The following is a 15600-nucleotide window of genomic DNA, read 5'->3' on the forward strand; positions in this document are numbered from 1 at the left end:
GGGCGGAGGACTTTCCAGTTCTTGTTTACGCATTGCTGTTTTATTCATTCCATGGCAGATTGTCTCTGATTGGACACAAACTAGGGCGCAGCTTTCAATTACCAACTAGTCCAGTAACAGTTTAGAACCAGTTTATCAATGAAGACACAAGTGTGGCAGGCAGCCCTGTTCGTTATTATGGACCTATTCAAGACAGGTACCTGCCGTTAACATGTGACTTGCAGTTCATGTCAGACAGGGTTGCATTAATAAGAAGCGGCATGAATGCTAATGCTACATTAACCTCCTTAGCCTAAAAAAAACAAAAAAAAAAACCATGCACAAACATCTTCCCTCAAATGACTAGTCAGTGGGCTATGTTATATGCTATGTAGAAAAAAAAAACAGAAAAATAAACACATGCTTGGAATAATGAGGTGATGTTTTAAATATATGTTAAAGTTTTAAATAATATTAATGCTAGTAAAAATAAAATATGAAAATTTCAATGAAAAAATGGAAAAAACCATGCACAAACATCTTCCCTCAAATGACTAGTCAGTGGGCTATGTTATATGCTATGTAGAAAAAAAAAACAGAAAAATAAACACATGCTTGGAATAATGAGGTGATGTTTTAAATATATGTTAAAGTTTTAAATAATATTAATGCTAGTAAAAATAAAATATGAAAATTTCAATGAAAAAATGGAAATATAGGGTAAGATGGGGTAAGATGCCTTAACCATAAATTGCACAAAATCTCATGTCAGCATTTTTGATGAATGGCTACGCTATTTTTAATTTTGTAATTTCATCTAAATATTAACATTTGTGAGATTTGGTTAAATTTTGTGTCTCTGGAAAATGGTGACTTATAACATTGTATTATGTTCAATACCAAACATTTTGGTGTCTGTGGACATATCAATGTTTTTAGATTTGTGAAGTAAAAATGAAAGTTTTTATTTTGAAGTAAAAATATAAAATTAGACTCTTGTGGTAAGATTAGCTCAATTGGCACAGAAGGCCCCAAGTGGCATGTTGTTTCTAGAAACATTATTTTTTTAAATTTAATACTAATTGTAATACATGGGGTTATTATTTAATATTTTGTCAAAATAAAATGTCAAACAGAAGAGTTTATAAATATATACAGTGGAGATCAAATTTAGAGAACAACCTACAATTTCCTAGATTTCGAGGTCACTGCTTAGTCCTATTTGAAGTTCTCCTAACAGGAGTAAAAGTGCAGTTCCCTTTCATGGGAACTTCGAACTGCGTCCTCTAGGGGTCGCTATGGGGAACGCCTCGTCGTGACCCGTGTCTGAAGCATACATTGAAAAAACACCAACTCGTTGGCCGGCGACAGCCATGACGTCTCTACCGGTGCGACTATAGTATGGTTACATAAGTAACCTGAGATGTTTTTTAAGCATATTTCATGAGTTAAGTATATTCTGAAGCACAGTATAAAAAACTTAAATGAGATATTTGAAAAAGAACACATCAAAATTAGAGAATACTTTCAGATACCTCCAGTTATTGGTGTTAATCTGGCACCTTGTGGTCATTTCCTTAATTATCTGACAAACCCTATTTAACTGGCAGCCTAACTCTCCAGTTTTCACTTATTTTGCAAGATGGTGAGCCGTTCTAAAGTGACTGAAACCCTCCAACAGCAGGTTGTCCATAAAGGCCAATAGCAGCCATAGCGAGAGAAGTTGGTCATTCCAAATCTGTGATTTCTAGAATACTGCATCTTTACAATGTCACTCATTCAAAAACTCATTCAAGTCCCCCCAAAAAAGCTGGTTGTCCACGAAAGACAAATGCATGAAAGGACAGGATAATGCAGAGAATCTCAATGGGCAATCGGTTCAACACTGCAGCTGGAATTGCTTGCCAGTTCAGTGCTGAACAGGGTAAGTTTAGTCTTGGCATACAGTGTCTCAACGTTTAAGAGAATTTGGACTGAAAGCCCACTCTGCAGTGATCAAACCTCTCATCAGCATAAAGAATCAAAAGGCTAGACTAACCTTTGCTGAGGAGCATGTTGTGTGGACAGAGGAGAACTGGTCCAAAGTTCACTTCAGTGATGAAAGCAAGTTTAATTAATTTGGGTCCGATGGGAAACTCTATGTTTGTCGTCAAACTGGGGAAAGACTGAACCCAAAGTGTGTAAATAAGGAGGAGGAAGTGTCGTGGTTGGAGTTGGGCCTCTTTTACAGCTACATGGCAGAGTGAATGCAAATGTTTATCAGAACTTCCTGCGGCAACATACGGTTCCCTCCCTGTGTTCATCGCCTAATCAGCCTGCAATTTTCATGCAGGACAGTGCCCCCCTGTCACACTGCAAAATGGGTAAAGCAGTTCCTTGAAGCTGAAAACATTGAAATAATAAAATGGCCAGCCAAAAGTCCTGATCTAAACCCGATTGAAAATCTCTGGAAAATCCTTGGTGACAAAGTTATGACTAAGAAACCCACTACAGTCACCGAACTGTGGAAGAGACTGGAAGAAGAGTGGACCAAGATCACATCAGCAGAGTGTGAGAGACTAGTGATGTCCTGTGGCCACAGATGTGTTGAAGTTATTCAAAGCAAGGGCCTGTACACTTCCTACTAATTTTTGACTGCTGTAACTTTCAGAAATTTTAGTTGTAATCTTTCTTCATGCTACAATCATTGCTGTTCTCTAATTATGATCATGGCGTTTTCCACAAAATAAAGGGTTTTTGTTGAAAATTGTTCTCAGATGTGTGTGTGTGTGTATACAGTATATAAGTTGTGCTCGTAAGTTTACATACCCCTTGCAGAATGTGCAAAATGTTAATAATTTAAACAAAATAAGAGGGATAATGACAATTGTTGTTTATTTTTGCATGTTATTTTTTATTTAGTACTGTCCTGAAAAAGCTTTTTCACATAACAGATGTTTACATATACTCCACAAGACAAAATAATAACCGAATTTATAAAAATGACTCCATTCAAAAGTTTACATACCCTTGAATCTTAATACTATGTGTCATTTCCTGGATGATCCATGACTGTTTTTATATTTTGTGACAGTTGTTCATGAGTCCCTTGTTTGTCCTGAGCAGTGTTGGGCAAGTTACTCTGAAAATGTAATCAAATTACTGATTACTGATTACTCCTTTTAAAAGTAATGACGTTACTGTTCTGATTACTTTATTTCAAAAGTAATTAGTAATTAGTTACATTACTTTTTTCTCCATGAAATTTATGATATCCCAGCATACACACTCCTGATAAATATTTTTTATTAAAGCATCAACATTCACAGAACACTGTTATTTTTAACTAAAGCAAGCGGCTGCTGCATGCATGGTTTGGCATGGCAGAATGCCAGCAAAGAGCACTGCATTTATAATATCTAAAAGACATCTAAGTTCATCGCAATCTCACAAATCTCTGTTATAACACAATAAATATATGCATAATGAGCAGAATGTGCAAAATGTTAATAATTTAAACAAAATAAGAGGGATAATGACAATTGTTGTTTATTTTTGCATGTTATTTTTTATTTAGTACTGTCCTGAAAAAGCTTTTTCACATAACAGATGTTTACATATACTCCACAAGACAAAATAATAACCGAATTTATAAAAATGACTCCATTCAAAAGTTTACATACCCTTGAATCTTAATACTATGTGTCATTTCCTGGATGATCCATGACTGTTTTTATATTTTGTGACAGTTGTTCATGAGTCCCTTGTTTGTCCTGAGCAGTGTTGGGCAAGTTACTCTGAAAATGTAATCAAATTACTGATTACTGATTACTCCTTTTAAAAGTAACCATGTCACTGTTATGATTACTTTATTTCAAAAGTAATTAGTAATTAGTTACATTACTTTTTTCTCCATGAAATTTATGATATCCCAGCATACACACTCCTGATAAATATTTTTTATTAAAGCATCAACATTCACAGAACACTGTTATTTTTAACTAAAGCAAGCGGCTGCTGCATGCATGGTTTGGCATGGCAGAATGTCAGCAAAGAGCGCTGCATTTACTATAATCTCTAAAAGACATCTCAGTTCATCGCGATCTCACAAATCTCTGTTATAACACAATTAATATAGGCTATGCATAATGAATCATTATGTCTACAATTCGTGTGTTATAATGAGAGGATTCGTGAGCACGCAAATTTCAGCACTGCATTGCTCAACGTTGCAAACACGTGTTATACAAGAACTACAAAAAGCAGCTTAACTATATGAATGCATAAAACAAATACACTCTGCCCATAATGGAGATACAAATGTGAGAATGAATCAAATTCCTTCAAATAAATTAACACAACTTTACAATTACATATAAAATACACTGAGAATTGTATTATATTAACTATAATATTATAGTTTATAATATTAACTATAATCAAATCTCAGGATCTGAACAGTTACAAATGATGAAAATTTTCAGGTAGATTAATAAGCAGTAAAGAAAAATGAGCATATGTTCTACTCTTCTTCCTAACTAACTACTTGTTGGCACTCTGTGGAGAAGGTTCAGATGTATTGGGTTCTGAATCCCTCTCAGCGGCTCAGCTCATTAGGAGGCATTCCACACATTCCAGTCCCACTGCTGTCTGCTCACTCAGCACCTCACATCAGTCACACTGATCACACTGTGAAAATACAATTACATCCATCGGATAGCATGAATATGTACATACATACATGTTACATAAAACATAGAAAAGCTGGTCTACATGAGAAATCTGAGACACATTATACAATGCAAAATTTCTTGTACATATTATTATAAAAGAACTACAGGGCACTTTCCATAAATATGGTTTAAATGAATGAATGAATGAATGAATAACAGGAAACAAACCAACAAACAAATAAATAAATGCTGTAAAATGGTTGCATGCAAAATGTGGGACACAGCTAAATATGAATATCAGTTCAATAGATATTCAATAGATACTCAATTTTGACATTGTGGTATGATTTTAATTGCTGGAAACAGTCAAGAAGGTCAAGGCCTCTATGGTGGGACAGGCCAAAAACACAATTGTGACCCTGGACCACAAAACCAGTCATAAGTAGCATGGGTATATTTGTAGCAATAGCCAACAATATGTACGAGTATGAGTCAAAATTATTGATTTTCCTTTTATGCCAAAAATCCTTATGATATTAAGGAAAGTAGATTTCCTACCGTAACTATATCAAAACTTAATTTTTGATTATTAATATGCATTACTAAGGACTTCATTTGGACAACTTTAAAGGCAATTTTCTCAATAGTTATTTTGCACCCTCAGATTCCAGATTTTCAAATAGTATCTCGGCCAAATAGTGTCCAATCTTAACAATCCATATATCAATGGAAAGCTTATTTATTCAGCTTTCAGATGATGTATGAATCTCAATTTCAAAAAATTGACCCTTGATTGGATTTGTGGTCCAGGGTCACAGTTTTATTTATTATTGTGTGAAAATTAATTTCATACTTTTTTACATTGTCAGTGGGTATAAAAACCAAGCAAAGGAAAATATTGAAAATTATACAAAAAGAGTGAAATAATATTAAGCTGTATTTATGTATTTAGGATAAAATGTTATCTATAAAAAGTAGCCTTAGCCATAAAAATATTATGTTCACTCTGTTATACATTGTTATTAGATAACTTATAGGCCTACTACAAGAGCATGAAAAGTGTCATGAGAGTAGTAAAGGACACTGAATGCTTGCAGATGAATTGCACTGCCAATTATTTTAATGCTTAATTATTTTTTTCTGTAATATGACTGCTAAGCTTTCATGCATCAACACTGAGTAATATTTTCATATGATATTATCACTCAATGTGATGAAAGGTTTGAAAACTTGCCTTGCACATCTTTGCTGTAGCCCTAGTGCATAAAAATGTGTCAGCACAAGGTTCATATTTCATATTTCATATTAATATTGCTCACGGTATGCTGAGCTGCGTGGTGACAAGTTCAACACACACGTGCCATTTAGTAGATAAATCAGTCACTGTACCACCTGACTGAAACTCAACACTCAATGTGATGAAAGGTTTGAAAACTTGCCTTGCACATCTTTTGCATCTTTGCCTAGTGCATAAAAATGTGTCAGCACAAGGTTCATATTTCATATTTCATATTAATATTGCTCACGGTATGCTGAGCTGCGTGGTGACAAGTTCAACACACACGTGCCATTTAGTAGATAAATCAGTCACTGTACCACCTGACTGAAACTCAAAGCATGAACATGTGATACATACCTTCAGATTAGAGGCACACTGCAAAAAAAAAAAAGTTTAAAATAAGGTTTGTTTTTAAAACATATTTACATATTTCATGTTTAGATCATTTACAGACAAAAATACTGATTAAAAATGTTTAAGCCACAGATAAGTTCAAGTGGTCTCTTTACTAAAAAAACAAACAAACAAACAAAAAAAACCTGTTCACAGCATTGCATGTGACTGTCAGACCTGAGGTCTAAAAAGAGCAGGTAGAGACTGTTACAGGCTCCAGAAATGGTTGATAGATATTCAGGCAATGTGTTTAGTTACAGATCATCTTTTACAAGCATTTCCGTAACACTCTTAGTAAGAGGACAGATAAAAACACAACATGGAAGCATCACATATCAGATATCCTACTGACCTATGGTCTAAATTCATTATCAAGACATTACATAAAACAGAAAGTCTCATTATTATCTCATTGGAATAATTCCCATATCAATGTATTTGACCTGTTCTGAGAGATGCAATGCACGTATTATGCTTAGAATGCAGATTTAAATAATTCTTCCATTAATCATAAATGACCGAATTGGAGGGCTGTAGATGCTTGGATCCCAGACCCTGCTAATGATGCAGGATGTTCACAATTCATCAACATTTGCTTAAAAAACTTCTATTTGATTCATTAATGAAATGATGTTGATTAATGTCTCCATTATGTATTTTTATAAATGTGTTTACAGGATTACTAAATTATCAACCCTCTTTTTTGACAAAACATCATGTTACATTTTATATTGATTGCAAAATCCAAAATTCCAGAAGTTTTAAAGCCTTTGGCAGCCCTAAAATGTTCATTATAATTTTTTTTTCTCAAATTTTCTGTAGAAACCTACTGATGCCCCTAGATTGAAAGCCGTCTCACAAACATTATAATTTTATATATCCATCCAGTTGTTTTCTTGATAGTTATTTAATTAGAAACATGTTAATGAGAAAATGTTCTTTAACTTCTATTTTTTTAAGCCACTATATGCAACACTGCTAACTTCTTGCAGTGTCTTGACTTCTTGATACTATAGTGCATTCTGAGGTTTCAATTAATAAATGAACAAAAACACTCTTATGTTGCATGTTAGACACACAGGCAATATTTGTTCATTTTTGGTGCTAATGCTGCAAACAAATATTAGATTTTATGGAGGGAAATATCTCTCCGTCTAACACCAGTGTAACATTCTGCTTGTTAAAAGATGCTGTATGTAGCCTCCCACAGCGCTTAAGAAAGCCTTGAAAAATATTAATTTTAATAGATATATTCTTCACATCTTTACTGCATCATTTCATAGTTTTATAGGCCCTGGACACGTGGAAACCTAGTAAAATAGCAGCTGCCATGCAAGACAACCACCCATGTTACTCATTACTGTAAGTGATTCATGGGCAGCTCAATTAAAAATAGTCACAGGGTGCGACAATTTTACCTGCTCTCATAACAGAAGTAATGCAAGTGATGAAACCTAAGAAGAAAATAGTCTTATAAATGAAGACAACTCCCTTAATATATGAGACAGTCAAAGCTGATTATGATGTTATAAGTCTCCATATCACTTCATAAACAAGTCCTGTCATCTTTGTGTGTGATGTGGAGTGGTGTTCTGTGTCTTGGGCTTCATGGTCAGCTGTAAATCATCCTTGGATAGACAGGGGGCTCTATGGCAGCACATCAAGTTCCCCCAGGTTTAATTTCCATTCCTTCAAATGTTCCCAAAGGCATCTGACTTCTGAAAATGTTTTTTTCACCCTCAGCCCCCTTTGAAATGCATCTGACATCACAGTGACATGGAAACCTCAGAGGTGGGAGGAGTCAGTTGAACAACAGGAGCATGATCTCCACCACATATATAAGTGATGCTTGGCTTGGATGCTTTAATTTTGGCACAAGGAATTTTCGAGGAAAGTCATGGGAATCCTACAGGACGATGAGCTGGTAAGGGCTTATATGTCTATTTCTAAATGTCTATTTAAAAAGCAGTAAGTTTTTAGGGATTTCCATTATACATTTTAAATAGTTTAATTTGATGCTTTTGTCTCAAGATTTCAGTTTATTTTGTGCATCTTGGATTTTTAGGTCCTGGGCTCCTGTTACCTTTAAAAACAGATAATAGCAGGCCTACTTATTATATTATTTGAAATATTTAAAAACGAGATCCTCTTCAAACTACTTCAATTGCTAAATAAATGTGAATAGAGATAGACTGTATATACATATAAAACCTCTTTTGACTATTTATACAAAACTTTTGCGGTTTTAAAATGGCCACTAGTGTTTTAAAAGAGAGCATTCGCCCAAAAATCTCATGCCATTCCAAACCTGCATAGGCCTTTCTACGGTGGAACACAAAAATATTTTGGGAAATATCTACTTTTTTCGATGATCATTCAATTAATTTTTTCTTTTGTGTACCACCAAAGAAAGTCAGTCATACAGGTTTGGAATGACATGAAGATGAATATGATTTTAGGTGAACTATCCCTTTGAGTGGTTATTTCTTTGGTCTACAAAATATGTGTTCTAATTTTGTTATTTTAGGTTACAGACATCACAAGTGGAAACAAAGAGCAGGATGACAATGTAGCACAGCATCCTTCTGAAGAATGCAAAAGCTCTGTTGAACATCATCTGAAAGCCTATAACCTCCAGTGTGACAGTGTAGTCATTTTAAATGGTTTTAATGTAAGATATAGGTTTCTTAAGCATTCATTTGTATACCTCATGAAGCATATGTTATTAGAAGTGCATTTTCTTTATCATATTTGAATGATTTTGCAGACTGACAACAGTACCAATGACCTCCAAGAGATTATAGAACGTCAGAAGATAAAAACAAGTACACCAGTCTACAAAACACGGCCTAAACAAGAGATAGTGGTAAGCATACTTCAAAGCAATCATTATTAATGAGATTTCAACCCCTCAAGTAATCATCTCATTGTCTCACAGAATGATTTTGTTGACGAGGATGACTTTCTGAAGGCAGCGCTGGATAACAAATTGCCAATGATAAAAAGTTACCTTGCCAGAGGTGCAGACCCAAATGCCTGTGATAATGTGAGTGTTTACCCAACATATTGAATAAAAGGCATGCTGACAGCACTTAAATCTAAAGGATATATATATATATATATATATATATATATATATATATATATACACTGTAGGGACCAAACATACTTGGAGTCCAACCTCCAGCAAAGATGGACCACACCGACTTATCTTGTCTGAAATAAAAACCAAACAAGCACTTCATCTTCCAACATAAAACCAAAACCATGCTGCGCACAGTAAAACCTAATGCCGGTCACCATGCGGTGCAGGAAGCAATACATCTGCTCTGCTGTAAATACATTAGCTGTATCTCAATGTGTTACCAAGATATAGAGGGATGTATGGAATGTGTGGGCTGATGTATTGATGCTTTTTATGCAAATAGCCGTCTTTATTGTTGAGATGCACAACATATCAGTACCATATCAGCTATCAGACAACTTGTAAATTTTTTCATTTCTGGCAGATACTAGATATTTAATTGTGCATGCTAAGACACAAATTGAGTCTGAATGAATAACCATCTTTCATATTGTACGTTATGTTGTGATGACTACCAGTGTTATTTTAGTGTCATTGAGATTTAAGTTGTAATTTGTATTAATATTTTTAATCAGTTTTTATTTTTATATTCTTTTGTATTTTAATTTTTAAAGTTTTTGTTATAATTTTTTGTAGTTTTTTTGTTATAGCTACAATATATATATATATATATATATACTTTTTTTTGTTTTACTAGTTCAACCGAACAGCTTTGCACAGAGCTTGCTCACAAGCAAACGTGGAGATTGTGCAAACGCTGCTGGAGGCCGGTGCTTCAATTGAAAATAAGGACAAGGTATTGAATAATGTTTACATAATACTTAAGTATATTTGTGCATTGATATTTACTATGAATACAAACACACATTAACACTTGAGAAAGAGTGTACAAGATCAAGACAAAGAAAATATTTTAAACCTAAGCTTCAAATTCATGTGACAATTTCGAATACAGAAATATACTCTTTTATACCATTTTCAAGAAAAGTTTCAATGACTAAAAATGCAACTGGTGTAACCAAGCAAAAAGTAGTAACATTTTCCTTAATTCTTTAATTCACATTATTATTTTTCATAAAGTTTAAAAATACATTTAAAAGTATTTCAACAAATATTATGAATTAATTCATAAATATAATTTTTGACCCTTATTGATCTTGACATTTCATGGAAGTATCACATGTTGGTTGCACCACGATTTTGTTGTGTTTTTTATATTTTAACAAAATGGATTATAAAAAAAGATTACACTAAACTTATGGAAGAGGTGATATTGTATGTGTTAGTTTTACTTTTAATGTATTTTTAAATAAATAATTAAAAAAAATGAGCAGCATGCATTTCTCTGCAATACATCTATTCTATTCTTCTAATTTGCATAATATGAATGGATCATCTTATTCTTTTGGATGTGTTTAATTAGCTTCAAGCAACTGAAGTTCACTGGGCTTGTCGTGGTGGCAGTTTGCCTGTGCTGGAAGCACTACTTAATCATGGGGCAAAACTGGATTCCAGAGACAAGGTAAAAGCAGTTATTTGACAGCAAATCCGTTTTAATAATATAGCTGGTGTGGTCTGACATACTGTCTCTATCGGTTACACTTGACGTCCTCAGCTTCGCAGCACTCCCCTTCATGTAGCGGTCAGGACAGGACACCATGAATGTGCTGAACATCTCATACACTGTGGCGCAGACATCAGTGCAAAAGACATAGTAAGAAATTTGGCAACACAGTCATTAAATAAAGTTAATTAACACGTTAATGGTAACTTTAAATGTCATTCTGCATCAGGAGGGTGACACGCCACTACATGATGCAGTCAGACTGAATCGCTTCAAGCTCATCCAACTTCTTCTGTTGCACGGAGGTGACTTAAAACTCAAGAATTGTGTAAGTATTCTTAAATGTAATGCATAGCCTATATACTTTTATCTTGTTGCTCATGTATTAGGATGCTATCAGATACTAATAAATGGTAAATTATATGTAGGAAATCAATTCTCACTAAATTTCACTAGGATGCTTATTTAAGCTGTGCACAGTACCATCTTCTGGTACTTATGTAAGCTTATTAGTTTTGCTAGTGTGGAAACAGCCCTCTAAAATTATTTTTAGTAGCCAAGACGTTTTGTAAAGGCTTAGGATCAATATTGCTTGGTTACTGTTGCTTTGTCTTCTCCAGGAGGGAAAGTCACCAATGGACAGTGTTTGCGAGTGGCAGAATGAAGCTAAAACCATCTTTGACAACTTTAAGGATGGAAAAAAGTAGATGCAATACTTGACCACCATAGGTGCGCTTTGGGCATAATACACTCAAAAACCTGCATTTTTAGATTGCCTGCATATTAGAATCTGTTATCTAAGGAAGGTATATTATTGAGCCCTGCATGACATTATGCCTTTTTCAAATGGAAAACTTATGTGAAAGTTTTACTAGAGTTTTGGAAATTGAAGCACAGTACTTTCACTTTTTATTAAACCACAGATAAGGCAGAAAGGAATGAGAAACTTAATGGAACATAGAGCTTCATCTTCACATGGAAATGCATTGCCTGAAATAGCTCTACTGCTAAGATTAGATTCAATCTGAGCATGATTGATGGACATTTTTGATATTCTAAATCATATTTTATGACAGAATGCACTCAATGTGAAATGAGCAATTTTGTACTAGTTCAATTTATCTGTAAATTTTGTTTGCAATTCTTTTAAAGCTCAACTAAATAAATATCATTTTTAAAATATCTGTATCATCTTTCAATTTAAAGTGGATTGCAAGATGTTGAGAAAAGGATTCAGGGAATACTAATCTTCAATGTAAAAATAAAAATAATACACGAATTCTGAAATACTGGCTATGCTAATTCAGTTTTGGCCTTTTTAGATACTGGAGATTCTTCTTGCTTCTGGGGAGTTTTTGGTTTCTTCATGGTGTAAACAACACCAGATGCAGTGGCTCTCGTCTCTGTTATAAAGAATTATGAAAATCACCAATGAACATTCACATAACACTTTACAACTAATATAAAAAAAAAAAACAGATTGAAATGCCCATCGGTATAAATGCATACTCAGCAAGTCAACTAGCAATCTAACAACAAAAAAGACCACGTGGCATAGAATTAAGCCTGTACTGGAGAAATGGGAAATAGTTGAGCTCTTTCCAGTCATTTACCTCCATGAAGCAAGACAGATCGACAGTTAGTAGAAACAGCAGCTTTGGCATCTCCCTCAGACAGGCTGAACACAAGCCCTCTGAAATCTCAATGAAGGAACATATCAACATAGATACAGTGCCTTTTAGAAGTACCATGACATTTTCATACGATTTATTCATACACAAATACAAAGGATACAAATTGGCAATGTCATACGGACCCCTCAACTCAAGTGGCTAAGGAAAAAAACAAAGGACAACAATGTCATACTGACTATACAATACAGTAACACTGAAATGATATATCAATTTACAAAAGACTTTTTACCCTTTCTGCTCCACTGGACACTATGATATTCTGTGAGGGAAAAAAATGTAATTTCAGAACTAGCTTAACACATTTTAAAGGTGTTTATGTGTAAAAAGGGAAACATACTTTTCCTTTACAGACTTCCATGAGGCTGATGGCATTGGCAATGGAGTATCTCCTCATAGTGGTGTCTCTGATGGCTGCCGCATAACAGGTCTCAAAGAAAACCCCCCTGTCAATAGCCTGAAGAGACCAACAATATAACAGTGATGATACATCATTTAAAGGGATAATTCACCACTAAATTACCATTATTTATTAACCATCATGTTGTTTCAAACCTGTATTAAAAGGTGACATTTTTAACATATAATAAAAAAGTGAAAGACTTGTGCTGTCAAGTTTTGGAAAGAATGCAAAACACCACGATAGTATCATTAAAGTGGTCCATGCAACTCAACATTTTGCAAGGACATTAATTTTAATTTTGATGTGGAATATTCCTTTAGGAACTCATATTCACAACTTTGTAATTTTACTTATTTTATTACCAAGTTCTATAAATGCCGCAGTGCCGCTTAAAATCACCTTGTATGCTGTTAGGTATGGATATAAAATACTATAACTCACCCCATTAACTGGAGCCCTTTTAAAATGGAAGGGCTGTTTTTCAGCCACTGCAATGCAGATAATGTCCACATCAAAAGTCATGCAGGCTGCCTGACACAGACAAAGGAAAATATACAGAAACTTTAATATCACAACTGTTGGTTTTCATCAGAAATATAAAAAAAATAAATAATACTAAATGGAATAAATTAAGCTAATTCAGAATTGCTATTTCCCTTACATGAAAGAGTTTTTCGGTCTTGGGGTACACCGCCACAAGGTCGAAGCTTTTGTATTCATTGGTTGGTCTCTAGAAAGAAAATAACATACTAATTTCACAATATAAATAAAATGTTAGCAAATTTCTTAGAGCTTCTTCATTATAAACTTGCAACTTACAAAATGAGATGCATCAGAGGCTATGATGGTCAATCGATTCAGTACTTTGATGGGAGAAGATTTGCCCTATGAAAAAAAGCACACAATATTCATCAACAGTATCATCATGGGTAAGTATGATCTAGAAACATGCTAAAGTAATTTACCTGTACTATTGGGAATTTATCAAATATGTCTGACACACTCTGTGGCTTAGGAATTTCCTGTAATACAAGAAAAGAAGAGCATCCTCAAATGAACTCTTAAAGTGTACAGGTTAGTCTAACTACTTTATATTATACCTGTTTCTTCTGTTGTGGTTCAACCACATAGTTTATTGCGACCGTTGAGTAGCCAACTACAATATAAAGAGTGAAAGTTAATAACTGAATTAATTGTTCGTCAATAGTACATGAGATCTATTTGTTTACCCTGCTTCTAGTTGATCAAAGTTGGGCCAAGCTGGTCATGAGCTAGCAGACCTGGTATGACCAACTGGACTGGTCGTTGTTTTGTTGCTAGTGCAAGATAGTTTCCCAGCTCACACAAACTAACAACCAGCTAATTACCATCTTAGATCAGTTAGAAGACCCCAGCCAAAACAGAACTACTGGATTTCCAAAAATGTGTTTGGCAAGGTATGGGTTAAGCCTTCACACACAAAATTCATTATTAAAGAACATCTTATTAATAATTACTAAAGTAGATAGTTAACCTACTGGTGTTAACCATAATTTCAGGAAACATAACTAATATTACTGCTACTTACGGTGAGCTGCTGTCTCTATGATGCTTTTGAGTCTGTTTTTATCATTACTGCTGATGATGTTTAGATCCATGAACACAGACATTTTTTCCACTGTTTTTACAAACGCAAATCTATATAGAGTTTACTTCTTATCACATAAATCTAAACCATTTCAACGAATGTAGTGAGACCCACATGCACAAACACATTCCACGTTAAAGCGTGAACCAGAAGTTAATTGTGTTTTATGGGTAATGTAGTTCGCATATGCCATTTTTGCGTTGGTTTCTCTTATCGTGTCAGTCAACTAGAACTACAATACAATTTACTTCCGCTTTGGGGGCGAAGCTACGTCGTAGCGAACTCTCCGATTGGTTCGATTTGAACAGAGAGAAACCGCTACGATCACGGCAGGAAAGAAGCATGTTATCGACGTAAACGGGATACAGTTATCTATATATCTATATATATATATATATATATATATATATAACAATAAAGCGAAAAGTAAGTGAAATTGGCGAGAATGAAAACACACAGTTGATACTTTTACATCTTGTCCAAAATTGTTGCTTAATTGAATTGGAAAAAATCTCAGGCAATAGCTCGTTCAATAGTCGATGCGTTATTGTTGTTTCACTTTTGTTTGTAGCCACTTAAATTTTGTTATCATATGATAACATTTTTAGCTAAACGTATTGATAGGCTTCGTCAAGATGATGGAATCGTGTTTAAATCATAATAAGCCTGGGAGAGTTGGCTCTGTAACGGCTGAGGACCGAGGACCTCATCTTTTCGTCGAGTTTTCCAAATTATCAAGGGTATTTATTATTATCAAACATATTTCATGTTTCATGTCCCTCGAATTTAGGCTGTAAAGTAGTATTTCATGTTTCATATTTCTGTTTTCAACAGGACTCGGCATTGCTGGAAAAAACCTCAGGAAAGATCTTTTCGTCGAGTTTTCCAAATTATCAAGGGTATTTATTATTATCAAACATATTTCAT

General features: G+C 34.3%; 2 protein-coding genes across 2 annotated transcripts; one reads left to right on the top strand and one right to left on the bottom strand.

Annotated features, from left to right (window-relative positions):
• The first annotated feature begins 8200 nt into the window (after positions 1-8200).
• Positions 8201-11765, top strand: ankrd1b (ankyrin repeat domain 1b (cardiac muscle)). Its single transcript, XM_016461303.1, has 9 exons — positions 8201-8227; positions 8831-8974; positions 9071-9169; positions 9242-9349; positions 10086-10184; positions 10812-10910; positions 11004-11102; positions 11182-11280; positions 11573-11765. The coding sequence occupies exons 1-9, from the start codon at positions 8201-8203 to the stop codon at positions 11657-11659; spliced, it is 861 nt and encodes a 286-aa protein (XP_016316789.1). The 3' UTR covers positions 11660-11765.
• A 79-nt stretch (positions 11766-11844) lies between these two features.
• rpp30 (ribonuclease P/MRP 30 subunit) lies at positions 11845-14835 on the bottom strand. Its single transcript, XM_016461302.1, has 11 exons — positions 14614-14835; positions 14147-14202; positions 14012-14068; positions 13866-13931; positions 13708-13776; positions 13488-13577; positions 12984-13100; positions 12876-12905; positions 12747-12784; positions 12566-12645; positions 11845-12355 (listed from the first exon to the last, which is right to left on the bottom strand). The coding sequence occupies exons 1-11, from the start codon at positions 14693-14695 to the stop codon at positions 12246-12248; spliced, it is 795 nt and encodes a 264-aa protein (XP_016316788.1). The 5' UTR covers positions 14696-14835; the 3' UTR covers positions 11845-12245.
• Positions 14836-15600: the final 765 nt, after the last annotated feature.

The sequence above is a fragment of the Sinocyclocheilus anshuiensis genome, unplaced genomic scaffold (genome assembly GCF_001515605.1).
Source record: "Sinocyclocheilus anshuiensis isolate Anshui unplaced genomic scaffold, SAMN03320099.WGS_v1.1 scaffold220, whole genome shotgun sequence".
NCBI lineage: Eukaryota > Metazoa > Chordata > Actinopteri > Cypriniformes > Cyprinidae > Sinocyclocheilus > Sinocyclocheilus anshuiensis.

Coding starts and splice junctions, on each gene's coding strand:
- ankrd1b (XM_016461303.1), top strand. CDS start 8,201: ATGGGAATCCTACAGGACGATGAGCTG. Junction 9,170..9,241: donor GGCCTAAACAAGAGATAGTG/GTAAGCATACTT, acceptor ATTGTCTCACAG/AATGATTTTGTTGACGAGGA. Junction 10,911..11,003: donor AACTGGATTCCAGAGACAAG/GTAAAAGCAGTT, acceptor TGACGTCCTCAG/CTTCGCAGCACTCCCCTTCA.
- rpp30 (XM_016461302.1), bottom strand. CDS start 14,695: ATGTCTGTGTTCATGGATCTAAACATCATCAGCAGTAATGATAAAAAC. Junction 12,906..12,983: donor TGGAAGTCTGTAAAGGAAAA/GTATGTTTCCCT, acceptor TTTCCCTCACAG/AATATCATAGTGTCCAGTGG. Junction 12,785..12,875: donor TGTCCAGTGGAGCAGAAAGG/GTAAAAAGTCTT, acceptor TTTTTTCCTTAG/CCACTTGAGTTGAGGGGTCC.